Genomic DNA, 22,617 nt, shown 5'->3' with positions numbered 1-22,617 from the left:
AAAAATATGAATTTCTGTCATAAAATGCTGAATTACATCCATCTCAATTGATCAACTGCAGTGTTCTAATTGCATCCACTCTGCATGACAACAAAGCACACATGATTATGAAACCCACTGGCCCAGCAGCACTGTGCGTGCATATGACACCCAAATGTCACACACGGTACGAGACCCTGGTCAGCTCAGTTTGCCATGGAAAATAGCTGCTTGCACGCGGACACAAACGAAGCCAACAAGCATCAGCACTTTCCACCGGTGTCTCTCTCAAAGGAAACCATTACTCTGCAGAAACCCACAGGAAGCCGAGCAGAAAGGGGATTTTCTCAAGCATTTTTTCTCTTTTCCACTCTCTGCTTGGTTGGGAGGGGGGGGGGCAACAACAACAACAACAACAACAGCAACAAAAAAACTAACTTACTTAACACTTTTCCAGAGAAAAAACAGATTAGAGACAGCCAAGCGTCTAATTCACCTGTGAACCAGTAATTCATTTGTGTGATAATCTGCTAGTGCAGGTGACGCTAACAATCATCAATATGATGGGAAGAGATGCAAGGGAGGGTTAGGGGACGTATGCCTTGGGCTGATTGGTGAAGGAGATATTTGATTAAAATCGCAAATGAATAATGCATCATGAAATTGATCCAGACAAAACCCACCTTGAGGAGATTGGAGTAGCATGATACAGGGAGAGGTTGGGAAAGGTTACGGCAAAGAGGAGGGTTTTCTGCAAAGATTCACATCAGCATCAAGTGGTCACCGGGGGCTTGATAAGGCAATTTGCTTGCACTCCATTTGTATGTCTCCGTTTTATTTAACGTAACCTTTTCTGTCGGATGGGTCTTGGGAAACGCTGAGTACGAGCAGTTTCCATCACATTTACTTGATCTGTTGTGCATTTTAAAAGCAAATGTCAATCTTTGTCAAACAAAAACGAAACACAAGTTAGAGTAATGTCAGCTAAACAATAATGATGATACAGAGTGGTTTGATATTGGGAATAACACCCACTCAGCCTTGTCGAGGGTTACATGAGAGGATGGATACCACTCGTGTGTGTTGGACAAACCTCAGTCACCACCAAATTAATCCATTATTAATCCATCTCATTTCAATGAAAAATAGATTGTACCGTGTTGTCAATTGTAGTACAATAGGGTGTTGTTTTTGTCCTGACAACACAATCTCTACATGTATCAACCCAAGGAAGTGGAACTTGATCCTGTAAAATAGCACAAAAAGATATCAGAAGTCATGATATTGTGGCAACACAGGTCATCACATTAAAAATAAGCACTTATAAGTGCACTTATTGCACTTATGAAAATACATTTTAAGTCACTGGCACTAAGCTCACTGTCTCCACTGAAGCTTCCTTGTAATACTTGTACATAAATAGACCTTCACTTGTGTTAACTTGTGGCTTCACTCTGGTGAAAAAAAGGGCGTCTCCTCATGGCAAGAGAGCCAGACATCTGCTCAGCAGGTTTTATAAGTAATTAGCTTCTCTGCTTAGGCTTGGATGGTTGCTCTTAATGAGCATGCACCATTCAAAAAACTGTTTTCACGACTGAATGAATACAGACCACAACAAAACCTAGAGTGCACTTAATTTCCAACAATTGTAAATATTCATTGGCACCATGAGTCCCTTTATAGAAGCTTATGTCAACACAGTGGGGTGAACAATGTGGGAAAACAAAGCAATTATCTGGTGCTTTCCTAAGTACAGTAAACGGGAGTTTGAAGTATTGTCAGCCGATGAATATGATATTATTAGAGGAGGAAAGAAGTTCAGAAGCTCAGGCACATGAGACGTAACACATCACTCCAGTGTGACATGTTGCACTGCTAACATCTCGTCCATGGGGCTTTCCACATGTCATGTGTTAACCTGCCATGACAGAGTGAGTGCTACGTTGTCAATAAGGAGCCTTTAAAGTGTTTAAACTTCCCGTCCTCGGGGGTCAGGGACCATTTATTCAGCCTCAATTGTCATACGTCTCGCTGCAGCACTTTTACTGGTGTGCTAAAGTTAACAGGCTTTTCTTTTTTAATAAGACCTGGCACAAAGAGCAATACTTTCAAGGGACACAGGACAATCTCACGCAATCTGTAGATGGCAAAGAAGCACTTTAATTCATTACTACTTCAAATGTATTTGTCTCATGAAAGGCAAATCCCATTCAGGTTTTGGAGGCTGGCCATAAATATATATTTTGTGCCTGTAACATTAAAAGCTGCCAAAGATTCTTTAATTATGTGCTTGAGTTGCAGGCTGTGCTGGAAACAAGACATACATTAACCCTGTCTGTTCCCCATGCATGTATGCATGCATCTAATAATCACCTTTCAATTGCTTTAATGTGGCTCAAAAAACGTTTACGAATGTTCTCATTCATCCAGGTCCTTGTTCTCTCTCTCAAAATGGATTCGTAGGCAACTGGACTTGTATTTGTCTATGAAGACATTTCGCCTTGTCATCCAGGTGCATTCTATTGCTGCTGAAATCCAAATTTCACCAGAAAGCAGAACTGAGAGCATTCTCTTTTCTTGGCAAATGGCAAAGTTAATAGGAGCAATATTAAAAACTAAATGTGCTTATCTCGTGCTGGGGGGCAGCGGGGGGGCGGCGGGGGGGGGTCGCGCCCGGCAGGCCTGACGTCCTTTGTCTCCCCTCTCTCTCAGGGGCTCTGGGGGTTGCTGAGTGCCCTGGTGACTTGGTCCTGACCTGCCTGCTATTCTGGGCTGGGGGTGTGTTGTTCCGGCCCCCAATGTGAGCAACAGTCAGCACAGCATATTAACAATATGGTAAATTAGCATTGGAAATCCTGCGACCAATGCGCTCATTGTTTCTGTTGTTTTTTTTGTACTCCCCCCCCCCCACACCCACACACTTTTCCCTGTCCTGTCTCTTTCTATCCACTCCTCAGCCTCACTCTGGTAGCTTTATCAATAAACCAATACCATTGCCAATAAAGTAAAAACAAAAATGTGACAAGATAATCAAGTGAATAATTAGCAAGACTGCAAGAACACTAAAATTGTTCATTCATTGGAAAAAAAAAGTTCAAGTTAAGGAGAATTTGTGAAGGAATACTGAAGACACTGTGCAAAGCCTGATGGGGCAGATAAAAAAAGTGGAACTTCCTGTGTTTGAAGAGGCAATTGGAAGTCCACAGAAGCATAATTGTGCAATCCATCAAATGCATTTTTTGTTTCCTGCCTGGGTGGCATGTGAAATTAAATTCACATAAATGAGTATAATTTATGGCCAGTCAGAATGGGCAGAATGTGAGAGAGCTGAAAGTGGGAACTTCTGTGTACAGTATATCATACTATAATTGCTGAAACTACTGCACTCTCCCTGGTGAAAGTGAGGGCATTAGCAAACATCATAGCTGTGAGATGAAAGCCAAGAATCTCTCATATATACTCATAAGTGATGCCTGCTGCCACCCCTGGATTTTCAGAAGTCCTGATACATGTAGCTCACTTGCAATTGCTATGATTGACAAATGGAATGATCTGTCACCAACCGCAGACCTCTCTCATCTCTGTGTTGACAGGTAGAAGCCACGTTGCTGCTAGCCCTTCCCACTTTCCACAGGTTTCCGACTCATTTAAAGATCGAGAATCCCTTCCATCTTACTACAGACACATTTTAATATGTGTGACTTTTCTTCTCATCAACTTCGTAGCAATTACGTGCTTCAGTCTGGCACACCTTTCAATATTTTCCTTATACCTTCCGTCTGGAGACTTTCGCAGGTTTGATCCTTAAACCCAACAGAAAAATGCAACTGTGGCTCAGGAGATGGAGGTCATCCTCTAATGGGAGAACTGGCAGTTGGAACCAACTTATCAAGATAGTAAACACAAGATGGTCCTGATCATGACTATGATGAACGACATGATGATGAGCAGTGTCTGTATGTAACTCTTTTCCCCTCAGTTTAAATGTACTCCAAAAGGAAAATCGTAACGTATTGAAGTGCTGCCAAACAGTGTTGGTGCTGTCAGTGACCCAGACTCATTGATTTCCTTGCATCAGTACAGACACATTCCCCTTTAAGATTTCAGAGAGGCTTGCCCTTCTAACCAGTCAGGGGTGCGAGCTGACGATTGTCAGTCAATATGTGAACGTGCTTCTGCTGCTCTGCTCCTCCTGCACTCAGTCTTTAAGCTGGTATAGACTTCTGTGAGATGTCACTATGGACAACTCACAGGATAGCAGGCTCACAATTACTTTTGGATTCGCTTTAGCCAAGACAGAGAATTAGCTTCATGTTTAAAGGATACCTATTGTATCATTAAGGTGGAAGAGGTTTATATAGGCAGAGTTCCTTTAACATTTATAATGGTCGTAAATGGCAGCTTGGAGCTGTTTCAGTTTTTGATATTACTGATAAAATGATCAACTGCTTTCAATAACTCAGAGAATAGCACTAAAAACCAACACAGCATTTTTTCTATGTATGGAAGAAAGGTGTCACACTTTAATGTTACGAGGATTAATGAAAAGTAAAGTAATTAAACTGGCTGAAGACAATAAGATTATTGTATAGGAGGCTGGAGAAAAAAATTGGGTCACGCTGTTATCTTTGACATTTTAATCTGTTGTGTTGACACAACACTAATTGAACAAGGAAATATGCCTCTATTGGCATGGCATCCATCCATTAAAGCAGAAGACTCAACACTTATAGGAGCAAATCAGTTTTACGCTGCCTATATCAGTACTATTACACTATTGCCAATATTCTGCTTGGCAAGACTGTCAGAGTGAGTGAGAAAGGGAGAGGGGTCAGTATTTTGAGTCATTTTCGTATTGCTGTCTTGAACAGCAGTACTTTTCATCACTTGTGACATTGTATGACATTGCCACAATGATGGTGAGGGAAGTAAACTGGCCGTCAGACAAGAGGCAGTCTTTATCTGAGGACTGTTACTCTCATAGGTTATCACTGCTCAGCTGTCCATCCAATCACCACCAAGACCTCGCTTGGATATCTCGAAGATTGGTTCTTGTAAAAGTGTATTTATGTGTGTGCACACATGCATGTTGTGCGTCCCCTCTAGCTCTCTCACTGTCTTTGGTGCACATACAGAAAATTCCCACCACATTGACACTCATCCAGCTAAAAGCAGCTGGCTATGCCAAAAATATGTCAAGTCACCTCTTTTTACACATCATGATTATTGACAGGGCAGGATTAACTGAGGCTGGGACTCTCCATACTTCAGCAGTTCATAATTGGAGCAACAATTCACCATGGAGCAGTGGCTGCTCAAAGTGCCCCATGAGATGTGACTAATATCTGCCAGTCAAACATTCCTCAAATCAGGTAGACAGTAGAATAAGGGAATCTGCAACAACAAAGCAACACTATTTATTGTACTGAGTGACGGAAAGCTGGCACAACGGTTGACAAAGAATTGTCAAATTGATTTCTGCTTCTGAAACTGTGTTTTTAAATGCTGAAATGTTTTGTGTTTGTTTTTCCCTCCAAATATTTCATGCAGAGGATGACACTCCAGAAAAAAATCCATCAAGTAGCTTCACAATGCAAAATACCATTCAAAGATAGGTGATATCTAAGTAGAACACACTAATAAATCCCAGTTTTTTTAAAAGCAATTTACACTAAAAGACATAATTCTCATGCACACTCGATTTAAACTTGCCAGGCTACAGCTGGTGATAAGCTATAGTGGGGAGATTTTTTTTCCTGTGTCCTGTCAGCTTAATACTGTTTTCCAAGTCAATACTTAAAATAGAAACATGCTAAACTGACAAAATGTATTTTGTATTTTTTTGTAAATGTATTTTGATGTAATTTACGCGTTCCCCATTAGAGAGTTAAGGTTCGGGTGCGAGTAGCGAAGAATACCTCCAAAATATTCACCTAGTTTGTTTTCATTTTTTTTTGCATGACATTTGAAATTCTACATAACAACACACTATTGTGACTGATACCCAAATATTGAATTTCACACACACTAGCTGTAGTAAAATCTATATTTTGAATTGGGTTGCTAGTCTTTGAGGGGCAAGATATATAAGATGGCGCTTGTTAATATACAGTTGTCTGCTGTGCTGGCAGGGCAGATGTTGTGTGGAAATTTGGATCAACATCTAAGCAGCTGAAAAAGGACCTTGCTAGGACTATAAAGTTAGATGATACGTTTATCCTTACAATAGATTAGAGGTGGTAACTCAGACAGACACAGAATGCCTTCTGTGCATTTGCTCACTGATAATAAAATGCTTCCAGAGGACAAACGACCGCAGCGAGGCCATCATTTTCCTAGTTTCTGCCCCCACGTCTCTACTGTCATCACGCAGAAACAGAGAATGAACGTGTTGAAATCAACTCGTGACCAAATCAAAACCATGGTATTATTTCTTTGACTTTCACATTCACACTGGCCTCAAAAATGTTTTCCCACATTGTTGTTCCTTGAATTATCAGTTGACAAAAATTAGTCTCTACCCATTAATTGTTATAAATGCTGTTACGACTATTACAAATATAGTTTTAAAAATGTAAAGTAGTCAGACCCTTTGGCTTAAAACTGAAAATACTTAAAAAAAAAAAAAAAGGTCAGGTAGTGACTAAGAATCCATCGGTGTCTCAGACAGAAGAGAGATTCAGTAGGCCTCTTAAGTGAAGCGTGATAATCTCAGCAGCCCTCCATCATTCTGCTTTTTGCGGTAGAATGGGGAGGTGGAAAACAATTGCAGTAAAAGATATATTACAGCTGGCCTGGGGTTTGCCAAATAACAGTTGAAAGGGCTGCGAGTGTGGGGGAAAGCCTTCTCTTGTCTGTTGAGGCAAAAATTTTCCATTTTAGGTAGAACTTCAAAGACTATATCTGACGCACACTGGTGATGGGAGTGCTGGGCTGAATTGAGAGGAGGATGAATGGAGCCAAATACAAAGTGGTCCGTCAGGAGAACCGGCTCAATATGACCTGAGAAGGTTCATCACAACAGAAGCCCAGTCAAAAGCCTACACTTAAATCCTATACAACATTTGTGGAGAGACCTGAAAATGTCAGTTCAGGTACTTCCCATCCAGCCTTAGGAGGATATGGTAGGAAGAATGGGATAAACTGCCCAAATCCAGGTGTGAAAAGCTGGTAGTCTTACTGAAACTCTGAAACTCTTTCCGAAGGGGCCGGTATAAAGTACTGAAAAAAGGTTAGCTCGTTCTGTTTATAGGAGATTTTCAAACTTTCTAAAATCCAAAGCGAATTTCTCAGTATGGCCTTCTAAGTGAAAATTAGGAAAACTATTTGCCAATCCTTTTATTCATCCAAAAGTGCAAACAGTAAAGGGATCTGCGAAGCCTACGAACCCTACGAACCACTGTCTGTGCAGACGTATGACATCAGAGTAAATGGGAGGATGACATTATTAGGTGTGTCACGGTTCTCCAAATCTGTGATTCACTCTCGTGTTTAATTTTAAAGGTCATTTTTATTCAATTCGCAATCTTTTGAGAAAGGCATGCTGTTCTTCGATTTAACTAGTCTAGTGTAACTGGTTTTATGCCGTGATGACTCAATGAATTTTTTAATTATTATTTCATAAGATGGTCTGCATGGTGTCATGAGTGATACCATCTCCATCAGTTGTTTGAAATTTACCACACTAAAGCCTTATTGTCAAATGTGAATAATTTATTAACATGTAAGGTTAACTTCTTTCACCAATAAACAGGAAACTAACCTACTGGAACCTCACCACAGATGGAAGGGAACACCTTTATCTTTTGTCTTAATGTCATTTCATTCCACATCCAATTTACAATAAAGCTTGAGACACCCTGAGAGGTCGTGATTGAAATTTAAAACTTAAAGACATTACAATCTAAACAAGGAAACATGAAAAAAAGATAAAGAAATAACTGTGACTGTCCGACCTACATTCATCTCTAATTTGTACTCTGTAACGTTGCGAGTAGTGTTCATTCTCCCATGAGAAATTCTGGAAATTACATTTGAACTGGCATGAAAAGTCAAGTAGGGCGACAAGAAAAAAAAAATAAAAAAAATCCAACAATACCTCATCCTCCCCATTATTTGGGACTCAGCTTTTGCAGCCTCTATCCAATTTTCTGTGTGTGTGTGTGTGTGGCAAACAGAGGAAGCTGTTTGAGATGGAACTTTGATCAGTTCTTTCTCCATTGCCCTCTGAATCAAAGATATCTTGCTCTATCCCTTTGTGTAGATGGTGTGATTGCATGTGTGAATGTGTATGCTTGTGTCTGTGTGTGTGTGTGCGTGTCCTCATCAGGCAGCGTGTGTTGTCTAGAGAAAGAAATGGGTAACATAGTGACAGTAAAAAGCCCTTTGCTTGTGTTATTTGATTAAATACGTTTTATGGCGGCTTTCTGGAAATAACCGGACATGCTCGATTTTTCTGTTTTACTCAAATGGCGTCTTTTGTCTGTCACACTACAGTGAACATCACAGAAAGCAATCAAAATTCATCACTATGGTCAGTAATGGGAATGCAAACTGAAAACTGTATTACATTTTCATTCCAGTTTGCAGAGAGCAAAGGCAGGATAAATGAGGCTGTGATTAGAGAGAAGAGCTCTTCCAGACGCAGCTGTCCTATTCCTTCATAACACAAGAACACTTAGTGACAGGTTTGCAGTGACAACAAACCACAGGTCTGCCATTTGCTGTGTGTCTTCGAGCCTCTTCACAGAGGTAAGAGAGCACAAATGTGACACGCTCAGCACACACAAATGATGCTATTTTCCTCTTTAATATGCTTTTACCTCAAAGTTTCTCTGTTTATCTTATCTCTCAGATGAATCTTGCACTGAATTCTGATCAGCTTTGAAGATTTGTCGGAGAGCCTTACTGTAAATGGTTCATCTGACCATATGCTATACAGGTTTTTTTTTTTTTTTTGAGGGGGGGGGGCTTATGTTTTTAGTCCCTGAATATTTGTAAATGTGAGGTTTCAGTTTTAGATTTTCAGAACTTGATAATGCGGTTGGAAAATGGGAAATTAGTTTGCCCCTAACCGTGGCCAGAAGCTATTATTTACTCAACAGCAGAAAGTGCCAGGCCTTTATCAGGAGGAAGGCTAATATTAGAGAGGAGTTGAGGTTGCGGGTTGAACTCCACACTTAACTTGTGCCGACTGACAGGTGCCATGTCTGCACAATGTGTGTGTATAAATGAATTCTGCTGGTGCATTTGATGGTATTAGATATTTTGATATTATTAGACACTGGTGATTTTCCCAACTCCTTTTTGGCTATTGATCTTTGCCAAATATCAGTTTCAATTATATAAAAAAAAAAAAGCTATGTGCTCCTCCTTTGCCTGCAGTCCAAATGCAAACATGCTTTTTTTTTTTTTTTGCTCAGTGTCATGACTGACAACGATAGTTTTGTCTCACCACTTAAAGTTTAGAGAGAATATGCAGCAAATCCGTTACACTTTCAGCCTCCCTGTCAAAATTCAAAAACTTGGCTTAGCTTCAAAATAAAATTTGCTTTAAATCAAGTGCTAGCTGGAATATAGTAATATTTCTTGATTCAGTGATCAGAATGTGAGCTAAAAGGGAATTCTCTGCCCCCTGGGAGCCATCCAAAGTGCAGCTGAAGATAAGACATCTGTGACAAAGAAATCCTAGCCTGTCATCCTTTGACAACTAGAAGTTGGCGGGGTGGGGTTTGGGGGGTCACCCACAACCTGAGAGCGATCTTACCCGTTCACATTCCTTCTCACACCTCCACTCCCTCACTTATCGTTCTCTGCTCTGTGCATGTTCTCAAATATTCATGACCATGCAGCCAGTACCATCTTAGAATATCTAAATGGGCAGCCCAAGGCAGAGCAAAATCATCCCACTATGAAATTCTCCAGTCCTCTACAAATGTTAAAGCACTCGTCTATAAACCTAACTCCGTCAGTTTCTTCCCCCCCAGTGTTTCAATTTCACCCCCTCTTATTTCCATTCCAAACCTCTGATGGTGAATAGGCTGCATAACGTATCATATAAAAGGGAAAATTTGCTAAGTTTTTTAAATGCAGTCATGTTTTATGGTTATCATGTGCGCTATCCACCTTCCTTTTTGTGGAGAACTGTTACAACATTTACTACTGAAGCAGAAATGCATATGTAAAACATTTGAAAGCTGATTTAACAAAGAATAAAAAAAAAAAAACAACAACAACATACAAACACACAAAACACAGTGAAGTGATCATGCTTACCCTCCCTCAAAAAAAGTCACATTAAATGACAGGCAGATCAGTGATCACAGTGATCAATGCTCACTTAAGTGCCCAGCAGAGCAGAGCTGAAAAGTCCAAAAGCCGACCGAAGCAGAGGAAACGTCTTCAAGTACCGCAAGGCTTGTTGACATGGCACCAACAACCCTGACACCAATAACTATTCCTGAAACGGTCACAATGTTGTGATGCAGCTCATATTTGAAAACTTTTTCCTTTGAAAGGAAACGGGCCAATGTGAAGATGAGTAAAGACTTTGAATGGCTTAACATGACTTAACTTTTAAGCCTGTGCATTTCAGCCTTAAGCTCTAAAACCTTTGCTTGAGAGAAATATTGTGTTATTTCTGTCATATTCTTGGCAGACTAACAAGAGCTGCTGATAAATCTCATTCACAGAGAAAGAGAGTGTATGTCATATAGGCATAGCATATAGGATAGAGAGACATACCAAAACGCAAAATCCCACGTAGCCAAGTTCATAAAGTAAAATATTTATCGACTATTTTAAATTGCTCTGGACATGAACTACCTTCATAAAAATGCCAGCTTTTTAAGAAAGCTTATCTTGAATTAGGTGGTAAACATTGTGGCAGGCTTCAGTAAAATATTGTGATATACAGACATCTACCTTGCCTTGTTCAGGTTTGTAAAATATTTGATGAGAACACATTGCTGGAAAAAAAAAAAAATATACAAAGGATGGCGTTTATACAATAAAAGTAGTGTTCAGTACATACACTGGGAAAAAAAAATAAATAAATAAAACAATGTAATTGCATTACAAGCAAATTTGATCTGGCCAAGGCTAACTTCCTGAGGGCAAACGCTCTGATACACATTGCCAGCTGTGAGACCTTACACAGACAGGAGTGTGCCTTTGCAAATCACATCCAAGCAAATGAATCCACCAGGTGTGGAAGCCTGTCACGGTCTAGAAACATCTGAAAAGATGGTCAGTAAAAATGAGAAACCCGTAAGCTCAAGTGTCATGGTGCCAGGGTGTTAACGGGCTGAATACTTCGGTCAACGTGACATTCAGTCTCTCCGTTTATAATACATTCACAATTTGCATTTCTAAAACTCCATTTTCACATTATCACTATGGGGTACATTGGTGAGAGAAATGCACATGCCAGTATAATCCAGCCAAGAGGAACCAGTTCAAGTCTAGCATACAAAGGTACACTGGCACAGCACGACACAGTCTGGATGAATTCATTGCCTGCTGGACGAATTATCAGCAGGTGGAGTTTTTGTATCAGACCTAAATCAGTTCCCCTTCTTTCCCAGGTTACTAAGAAACAGGAGGCTGCGCTAACTTTTCAGGGAGAACACTGTTTCCAGGACCGGCAGAGAGCAATTCCACAAATATACACAATCTCAGTTCTTAAAATATAACACACAAAATATGCATGCAAGCTCAGATTAAGTTCCCATTTTAGTTGAATTTATGTCTCATGAGACACGTTGTTCTACTGTAGGGGTGAGACACAAACAGCATAACCTATAGTAAAATAAAATGTCCATTACGATGTGTTGCTTATGAGTTTTTAGCATTTATAAATAAGTCATCCTGTGTTCTATGTTCTGCAGAAAAAGAAATATGACTGTATGAACTGGCAGCTTCGCGTAATAATCCAACTGACACTAATTTGAACAATCTTTCAATTATCCAAAGAAATTGGTATTTGGAGCTGAATCAGCGAGAAACAACAACAACAGCAAAAAAACGTCTTGAGATGTTTGATAGTGCCCAGAACACAAAATCATGCAGAGTCCAGGAAACACAGAAGCAGAACATCAATAATTGAGACCTTCAGATTCAACAATTTTACCTACAATACATTTGGAATTCGATGTGCACACATTCATATATGTACAACATAAAACTGGATATCAAATCAGACTGTATGAAACATAATGCAGCGAGAAAAGGTTTCAGAGTGTTTGGAAAACATGGTATAACCGTTATTGCTTGTGTTTGTGAAACTGCAGGTGGAAACACACCAGGCACTTTATGGCTAAAATTAGGAACAAATTGCACGGACCATCAACTTCAAAGATTTGTTTCAAGCGAAGAAGCTACTTAAAAGTGATATAAAGTTAAAAAACTAAAGAAAACTGAGTTCGCAACTGGATCCATGTTATTCTTTCTTTATACCGACACATTATTGGAGGTCCCCAAGCAGAGCTCAGTCTTTACTTTTATTTCTTAATCTTTTTCCTTTCTCTTCTTTTACCGTTAAATGTATAGCCTCCATGAGTTTACTAATGCAACCTGACTAAAATGAGAGCTTACAAAATAAATCATTGTACCTTATGGATGCATCTTTCAAGAAGCAGCCTTCAATGTAAGGCTTTTGAGAACAGGTACAATTTTTATTAGAATATTATTCATTACACGTCCACTATAAAATGAACAATTGGAAGTCATTCTGTGTGACTTCTGAAATGACCTGTGATTTTTGTTCCCATCGGTAAATGTTGTCGATGATACCTGACTGACAATGAAAAGTTGCCATCTCAAAATTGTGAATGTTTGCCTGCTACACTAAGATAAAAAGCTCACAAGACTTTTCACAGTTTTTAAGATACATGTCAAATTATGCTAAGCAGTTAGACCAAACACACTTTGGTGTGCAGCAGCATTGTACTAAAATTAAAAAAAAATTACAAATCCTGCAGGAAAATGTATTCTAAGCGTCATGTCTGGTTTCCTCCAGATGTGACGGTTATACATCAATTTTACCCACATATGGCAACAATGGGGCCAAAGTAATGGAGTCCTCGCTCATTGTAAATAGTAAGTTATGACAAATTAAGATCTTGGCAGACTGGGCGGAGCCGCGTGCTTGATTAAGATCATGCATACATCCATAAAAAGAGTCCCATAAAGTCTGTTTAAAATGTGTGAATCAAAGGGCCCGGCCCCTTCAACAGCCGATGTCTGGCTCTGTTTTCAATTCCCTCTCATGTAGCGGCTGGTCCCCGGGGATCAATGCCAGAGGACTGGATGCCATGCTCAGATGCTCATGGAAGGCTTCACACCACTTTCATTCAAAACTCAGAAGCACAGGTCTCTGTCTGGAACTGGCTCAAATGAATAATTACTCCAATAGCACCATAATTCACTTTCTGCTGTAATTCTGCACACAACTCTTTGCACCTCTGAATCTGTAGGATAAATTTAAATATAATGAGATTCTGTAGAAGATTGCTCACAGCTTTTCATGTTCATTCTCTGTAAAGTTTAAAGCATATCGCTGCACAACCAACACTTGAAAGATGACTGCTTCACAACTGGCTTTGAACACATTCTCATTATTGCTGTCGCGCTCTCTCTCTCTCTCTGGCTGAATTTTCATGCAGGAAATGTACACACACAAAGTAAAACAACAATTTACTCACCGATTCCTGGCCTTTCTCCTTTGCATCGTATACACTTAGCTTGACTAGTGTCTCTGGGCTAGCAGAATGCTCGGGAGGGAAGGTCATCCCTGTCAGAAAGAGTGGGTCTTTGTTTGCCTGTCGGAAAAGAGGGACAGCACAGAATAAAGGTTGAGATACTGCATGTGTGTTTATGTGCATGTGCATTTGTTTCCTCGTACACACCGATACTGCAACACGCTTGTTCGTGAAAAAGCAGGGAGCCAAGAGGGAGGAAAGGAAGAGGGGCGCCTCAGGTGGGCGAATGAGCCAACAGCTGGGCTCAGTCTATTCTACCCCTCCTCCTGGCCCACTCCCTTTGCCTCTCCTGGGCTCAGGGAAAGGAGAAGATAGGTTTCTCCCTGGTGGGTTTACAGGTAAATTGGCACAGCAGAATTGTGGCAAAAGGATTTTAACCTGCTGCAGGAGCAAGTGATGGCTTCCCAGACGTACCGCAGGGCTGCATAGCATTAAGTAATATTTGAACATACCCCTTGTAATCACAGTAGCCATTCATCACTTTCAACTTTCATGCCTCCTGAACTGCACGGCTAGTTTTACTCTGGAGAGCTGCCGATACCTCTGTTTCATAATAATGTCAAATGAAAAAGAGTATATTTACTTTAAATTTAAAACCCTCTGACCTCTGGGGCGCCTCCAAAGTGACACTTGGATCAATTAAATGCCTAAAAAGAGAGGGAACGGTGAAATGAGGCAGGTTTCTCTGCTACTATCTGTGTAACATCCCTTCTTGCTCTCGATATGACAATGTTCTCGAAACACTTGTTAGAGATTTCCTTCAAGATTAAAGTTTCTTTTACAGTCCAATTTAACTGGAATTGTATGCCGATTCCACTTCATATCCGTTGCATCACTTGGGGAACAGATGAGATTTGCTGAGCAGGCTCAATGTAGTTGGCCACATGGCGGCTCTGCAGAAATTCTACTAGCTCAGGTGCATGCCTCACATTAAATCACATGCACCTATCTTTTTAAAAATCATTCTGTCCTTCAGATATTGCCTAATTTGACACAAAATGATATATTTGAAATGATAGACTTTTATCTACAGTAAACCGTGAAATAAATTAATTTACAAGGAGCTGAGAGGTTTTCCCAGGAACACTCAAGGACTGCGAAGGCATTTGTCGTCGTCTATTTGAATCAATTCAAAGCACTTTGTGTTTATACTGGGGGCTTCCTCTTCCTCTGCTCCACTGTGATGGGCGTCTCTAGAACTCAACCCATTTGGGACTGTGTGGGGAGAGGCCAGGGAGAGGTAATGAGATTGGCACAGACAGACTGGCAGACATGTATGAACATAAGGGCACACCCTTGAGTTAAAAAGAGGAAACTAAGGCTGGTGAGAATGTGGCTAGAATGATATAATTGTATTAGTTTTGTGTTTTGTTGCTATACTAATATCTTAACCCAAGAAAAAGTGGGTTAAGATATTAGTACAGCATTCAATGTGTTGTACAGAGGAACATGTATCAGCTTTTAACGCATCAAGCCGTATTACTCATTTGTTCTCTGGTCTGACTTAGTGTGCAGACTTGATGTAAAGATTAGTATAGGTGCATGCAAATGTTACTGCAAAGCTGCTTCATATCCGGTAGAACATAGACTCAAACAACATGCTGATTCAAATAGGCATTTTGATCCCAGTTGCATCTTTGGCATGTCAAAATGCTAAATTAGAATGAATATTAAGCTCTTTGAGACTAGTCTATTAAATGTGTGGTGAAGTCAGCGTGCAGATGTTTTTAATTGACAACAAACTTTTAAGATTGGCAAAATGTTGAATAATTGCCTGTAAAAGGCTAAACGGCGTGTTAGTTTGATATTTATAGATACATCTCCCTGGCCCTCAGCTACAATAATGCTCATTAAAACAGTGCACTCACACACACTAGACAGAATTATCTGTTAAATTGCCTATGAACTACCATGGAGGTAACACATTGTCCCATCACCAACCAACTGATCCTTCAGAAATCTACAAGCATTGGCAGAGGAGATATACAGCAAATCCTTCTCTTCTCGTTTCAGCCTTTCAAGACATGATTAATATCCCGTTCTTGTTGCCTGGTGCTGCTTTGCCACCCAGCCACGACGCTTTGTGGAATCCTGTCCCAGAGTCCTAAACATACGTGCCCATCCAGCGCAGTGAGTCCATACACAGTTGAACTAATGCACAGCTTTGAGCACAGTGTAAATCTGAGTGGGTATCTGTAGTGTGCATTAACAAAAAGACAGGCTGAGCTATTATACTCAAGAATTTGCAGGTACACACACACAAATCCCCTTGCACCTCCCTCCCTGGCACACTGAATAGGCCTCATTCAGACTTACCAGCATGTTTGGCAGCCTCAGCTGTGGCTGTGTCTCCTTAGTGCTACTGATGGGCTGAGATGAGCTGAAGTGGTAAGCCTGTCTCCATTTAAACAGAGAAGTAAGCCAGTATGTCATACAAGTGGTCAGCGTATGTTACGGGAGACAGCTGCCCCTCCTCTCGCTTGTCTTTTTATCTGTTTGGGTTGCAAACCTCCATGGAATGGCCAATTTAGGCTATTAGAGGGTGTGTGCGTGCCAGTTTGTGTATGTGTGTTTGAATGTTAGGGTTGGAAGTCTACTGGCTTCAGTTTTCCTACATCGGAGGGTTTTTCTTCATGCCTCGAACATTCGTAATCACACACACACACACACACACACACACACACACACACACACACACACACACACACACACACACACACACACACACACACACACACAGACGAGACATTTTGGACTTGTTCCAGGCAGGAGGTTCTTCGCTTGACTAGCATGACATCAAAGGCTGTTTTATCCCTTGGCTTTGCATGACGTCAAATCCCCTTGAGTGCTGCCACTCCTGAACCCACTGCCCATGTTTTAGGAATGGATTTTCCCCTATACATATTAGGGTTTGGCAGAAAATGGGGCTCTTTCCATCCCATTTTCCTGACTCTTGTGCCATGCTGAATATACTGAGAAAGAATGAGCATAAAGGGAATAAAGCACTTATACTAATTTCATATGGAAAAAACAAACAAGAGACAAACAAACAAAACAGCTGACCTCTTTCTGCCAAGCACTCAATAAGAGGTAAAAGTAGATTAAGATACTGGACTTCTCTATGGAGATAATAAAGGGTCTGCCTTCTCTGGATTGTAGAGATCATTGGTTTCAGGGAGAGAGCAGAAAAGTTAAGATCCAATAGCAGTAAATACCTTTTAGTTCGTTGAACATGACTCATGCAGAGAAGGTTATGCAGCAGCTGGTAGGTTCCATCATTTACCTTCTAATTTGAACCTTTATACCATGAACCATTTGATCCCTGAGAATACGCCTATCACATGGGTGAGACTAAACAATCCAATCAGTGTCCAGCAAGGCTGGCAGCAGCTGTTATGAGCAAGCATCCCAGGAATGCGGCAAACAGGAGAAACACAAGTGGCAGTCAGGCTGTCTTCAATATCATACTACACACACTGGGTTTGTGACACACATGCAATACACAAATCCACATGCACGGGTCCTCCTTTGGCCGCACAGGTTAATGAACATCTGCTGTTCTTGTTGGATAACAATGTCTGAGTGGGAAACCCTGCTGGCTAGCACTGTCCTGACAAATAAGCCTTGTTACTCCTAGCAGTGCACAGTGATTTAATTCAAAGAGGATTTAAAAGTCATTTTGCAATGTTGTGCTGCATCCAGGTCAAAATAAGTAATAAATATTAGTGATTTCATTCTGTGTTCGGAGCTTCATACATGGGGGCAATTGAGCGTCCATTGTTATAGCCATATGCAGACTAAGCAGAACTGGAGGTGTGAAATATCAGTCTATCTATCTATCTCTTTGTCAGTCAGTCTGTCTGTCTGTCTGTCTGTCTGTCTATCTAGCCATCCATCCATCTATCTAATAAAATGAATATATAGCACAGAAACTCCACAGACGATCTTAAATACCTCTTATAAGGTAGGAAAGCTCTCTTTTAAAACACTCGTAAAATCACACACAATGTGCACATACCCTGTTTTTGTGAAGTCGAAAGCAGTCCATATCCTCGGATCCCACTCTATATCCCGAACATTACAAGCATGAAATCAAAACTCCAGCGGCACTACAGAGTGTCTACAGAGCTGAGCCAGCATACAGTATCCTACCACATCCTGTGTTTCCACACACACATATGCGTGCACATACACACTGCTGTTCCCCTGACAGGGCTGAGGGGAAAAGCTGTTGAAATACAGTCTTTGAAAGGCACGGTTATGTTAATTCAGATCTACTGGATTCGCAGTGAAATAAAAAGTTTCTTTTTTTTTTATATATATATACGCAAGGAAACGTTGCCCCTCATATTAGGACAGAAAAAAACTGTCTGTGTGTGTGTGTGTGTGTGTGCGGGAGGGGGGTACATGTGTGTAAGTGGGTGTTGCACTGCGGGACAGGGCATTTGCTGCCGCCACAAAACACTTGTGTGACCACTGCCTTAGTAATAGCACCGTCACACAGCAAGTAATAAAGGGAGGGTTTAAAAAGGTTAAAGGACACAAAAGCACTCTCTCTGCTCTGCCCTTACACAATTATACCCACAAACACACACTGAGAAATGACATTGATTAAGAGTGACAGACAAACTCTTATACATGTCTGGACTGTTACAGGATATAGAAAGTTAACAGCCATTGTCTGTTCCAGTTCAGTGAGTCAGATCGGGGTGTGTGTGGGGGGGGTAAAAGGTTGAGGGAAAAGGAGGGCAGACAGAGATGGAGAGAACACCAACCAAGACCCAATAACCCAGAGACACAGCAAAACAACAAACATTAAAGGTCAGAGTGTACCTTTCTGTGTGTGTTGCCTTACCTCCACTATCTCTGTGCAGGCGTGAGTGACAAGGTGCTGCTTGTGGGGATCTATGACAGCCACCTGGACCAAAGCATTGGGTTTCCTGTCACTTCCTGCGGCCACCAGATCATTACAGGCTACAGAGAGCAAAAGAGACAGGGTGGGGGCGGGGGGGGGGAGCCAATGGAAGGATGATGAGAAAAACATGGCACATAAACATTGTCTAAGAAAACAGTTTAGGTCGAGGTTTAGGTTTCAGTTCAGCAAATATTTACTGTCAGATTAGAAATTGTGCCAGGACATTTAAGTGTAGCATCAAAACAAAGGAAAACATGGGAAAATTGGTGCTTCCTCTAAGTAATACTTGATCCCATTGCATCACAGCCGAGGCGTCTATCCTTAAAATACACCAGACCAACTCGACCAACACGTTCTTGTCATCTTTGTAGAAGTCACACACATGACAGCAAAGTTGTGCTTCCACTAACATATAATGTACAAGCTTTTGGTTGTGGTAGATAAAGTTTTACAAAATATCAAAGGTATACACTAACTCTGTTTGGATCTGCTTCACATGGAAAGCTAATAAAAACATCTTGCCTGAAAACCAGCGAATCACACCATATGGCTCTGATTTTATATATTAATGAACATTTGTATATACTTGAAAAATTTGTGTTCAGCAGCCTCCTTGGATTCTGTCCAAGAACTGTATTTTATCCACCCAGCACAATTCTGGCATGAAAACAGCAATTGATTTGCTGACAAAGCCGGGTCAGTTTCACACATAAGTTAAGAAGTCTGGTTAAAATTAAACTGCAGGTGAGTTTCCATTAACAGTGAGGGCAGGAGATTGTTTCTTTGTGTACCATTACAACTTCATGGGCTTGCTTTAACTGTTTAAGCAACTGTTTAGCAATCTGAGGTATAGAGCTTTGTTGCTTCAGTTCAGTAGCAGGATATCGAGCACTCTTAGAGTAGACAACATTTGTTTTCTGTTTTTCTCCGTTGTGTGACCGTGAGCCGATTGAAAACAGTTTTTATAACTGTACGTTTATTGTAAGATGGATATGGACACATCCAGGAATGGTAAACATTCTTGACAACAAAGACAAATAGTCACAGCTTCAGGAAAATTTACTTGGAAACTAGTATTGAACCAAAATTTTTTGTTTTGTTTTGTTTTTTTTTAAATGCAAGAACGCTGATTGTACCATCAAGGGGCAAAGTCAGGATTTACGGCACATCTGCCACACACTTGTCAATTAATCAAAAACTTTACGGCAATACCAAAACAGCAGAGAAATATGTATTTGATAGGTTAACCAGCAGTAAAATATTCAAAAGGGTTCAGGATTTGATTACTCATAAAATATTTTGACAGCTGGGTGAACACATTCCTGTGCTTTATAGAAAATACAATGTTACAGAAAACTGAGACCAAAAAAGCCCAATTTTTATGGCAGCCATCTAATTTGTAAGAGTTTATATTAGGTGCCCAAACTACTGCAGCTTGAACGAAATAAAACCTCACTGGCTTCTCAGAACTGTGATTGAGAGTCATTGATCTACAGCTCTCTGTTCTCTCACTAAACAAAAGGAGGTAATGAAAGAAAATAAATGAAACATGGACCAGGTCTTCATTTATTTATGTGTGTGGTTGTGTTCACATGCACTAATATTCATGCAGAAAAGCCTCTTTGTGCTGCTTATTGTGGGCTACTAGAAAAGATTCTATAGCCATTTACACTTCAGCAGTGATATAATGAATACTCCTTATCCAATAACAAGTTTCACAATTCACATAGCTGCCAAAGGCCACAATGGGTCCTACAGAACCATGTCTATTTCTTTCAGTCTATTTCATCATATTGTCTTCATCAAACTTTGTCAATTTGTTGCTCTCCGTTAGTCAAAACTACAATGACTATCTTGCTCTGCAGCACTCATATTCAAACAAGACCCAAGAATCAGGGATAATGGAAAATAAGCTGCAGATTGCCCCCGTTAGCTATCCTCAGGGGACACATTTTAGAGTGGCCAGAGGGATCTATCCTACCCTGCTGTACAGTTGGTGATTGAAATGGGACTGGGTGCTTAACCACGCATCACCAGACTGGCTCTCTCACAAGGATATGACACTTCAACTGACCCACTAAGGTCAAAGCTATTATGATGCTGGAAGGGGGTGGCAGGAAAGGGAAAGAGAGAGGGTCAGAGGGAAAGGACAGCGGAGTCCCTTAGAGAGACATTTAGAGTTTGCGGAAGGAAGCCTGAGTGAAAGGGGATATAATGAGGGAGTAAGACGGAAGAAGGAAAATAAAACGGTGACCTATTAAAAAGTGAAAAGAAATAAAAAGAGACTGGAGAAATAGTAAATCAGTAAAAAAAAAATAATAATAATTGTCATCTATTATTAAACTACCTGTTTTATTTTTGGCTCATAGAAATACACATTTACTGAAAATACAAAGAGACCACGTTAAGAAGTGCACAGTGAGTGTGAATTAGGCATGCTAGAGCTTTTCATTTGGAGGGAGAAATGCTCTTGGAGGAGACTACTCTCCAAAAGATTCCTGAACATAGAAAGGGGATGTTCCTTATTCTAGGTCTAGACTGTGATTTGCCATGCCGGACAACATTACTTTGAGAAACACAGTGGCCATGAAGGAACATAAATCTGTATGAATGAGTTCATTAGATGCATACAGACCCAGAAGTCAGTCAGATACAGGCATTATTGGCTTCAATTTGATTCTCGAGGAAGTCAAAAAGGATTCAAGTGACGTGCCCTTTTAGACCGATCGAAAAGCAGATGTGCCTCTGCATCCCTAACAATTTCACTGTGCATGTCAGAAGACCTGGTAGGAGAGCAGTGCAATAGCAAAGTAGAAAAATAAATCTGGCCTGTACTGAGTGGGATGGCATGAGTAAGATAAGACAGGAATCTTCAGTGTTATTGTGCTAAGCAGGATAGATGACAGCTATATTCCTGGGTATTATCTGTCCTGTGAAAAGCAATGCAAGCTGATAACTGTATCCCCGGAGGCAGCGTGGATTGCAAACAGAAAGGCCCCAGCAATAAGCCTTGTGGCATGCCTGTGAAAAGTGACATTTTGTCACCATGACTCCCTGAAAAAACGCCCAGTCAGGTAGGATTCAAACCAAGGGTTTGCCATGCCCATGATGGCCATGTCACAGGGCACAAACTGAACAATGCTGCAGTTCACTGTGTCACAGGCTGTTGATGGGTTCTCTGAGATAAGAGTGAAGGACAAGGCAACAGCTGGAGCTACACTTCTTTCACAGACAACAGCCGTTTTAGAGGAGTGGCCGCTCTTGGAGCCGGAAGGATTTGGATAAAATTGTTCATTCAATTCCAAAAATTTTGAGACCTGCTTGAAAACCTTTCCTTTTGGTAGATGGGATAAGAATGGAAGTAACAAGATTGACCAACAGATCTCATCATTAGCAAGGTCAAGTGAGGACTTTTTCAAATGTGTATTTTGGGGCTTTCATGTCTTTATCCCAACAACGTTAAACAAAGAGGCCTGCAGGAAGCAAGGCGACAGAGGGGAATGACATGCAGCATAAGTCCCTGGGGCGGAGCAATAACTCAGCATGCTAACCATTCAACATCTGCACTGCCAAGGGAAGGCTATTTGAGTGGCCGTGCTACCCAGGCCTGTTTGATTCAGGCTAGAAAACTTTACAAAGCCAGAGGGGCATTTAACATGTGTGTTTGCTGGCACAGTGGTGGGAGATACAGCTTTTGGTCTGCAGGAATGGTGAATAGAAGAATGGCTAAAAGACATAGCTCACATTCAGTGGCATAGTGAATTGGTTACTGATGGCCTCTGCTGTCTCAAGTAAAGAAAGAGGCAAATAATTCAAGCGAGATGTGTGACTCAGGCGGAAGTTATGGAGGACTGAACATTGGTATGAGGATGGAGAGAAAATCCAAATGTCTGTGAAAAATAGAAGGGCCTCAACTATCAAAGTACACAAAGGCCGATTCTTAAATTACCATAACAATTTAGC

General features: G+C 40.8%; 1 protein-coding gene across 1 annotated transcript in view; it reads right to left on the bottom strand.

Moving 5' to 3' along the window:
- inpp4b (inositol polyphosphate-4-phosphatase type II B) overlaps positions 1–22,617 on the bottom strand; it is a 119,009-nt gene that overhangs the window by 86,664 nt on the left and 9,728 nt on the right. The window contains exons 3-4 of the mRNA XM_029512084.1: positions 18,595–18,713; positions 13,683–13,799 (exon numbers count right to left, since the gene is read on the bottom strand). Coding sequence (XP_029367944.1) covers positions 13,683–13,799; positions 18,595–18,713 — 236 coding nt within the window. The remainder of the gene's footprint in view (positions 1–13,682; positions 13,800–18,594; positions 18,714–22,617) is intronic.

This window comes from Echeneis naucrates, chromosome 1, assembly GCF_900963305.1.
Source record: "Echeneis naucrates chromosome 1, fEcheNa1.1, whole genome shotgun sequence".
Taxonomy (NCBI): Eukaryota; Metazoa; Chordata; class Actinopteri; order Carangiformes; family Echeneidae; genus Echeneis; species Echeneis naucrates.
The sequence above is the reverse complement of the archived record's forward strand: the minus strand, read 5'-3'. Positions and strand labels throughout refer to the sequence as shown.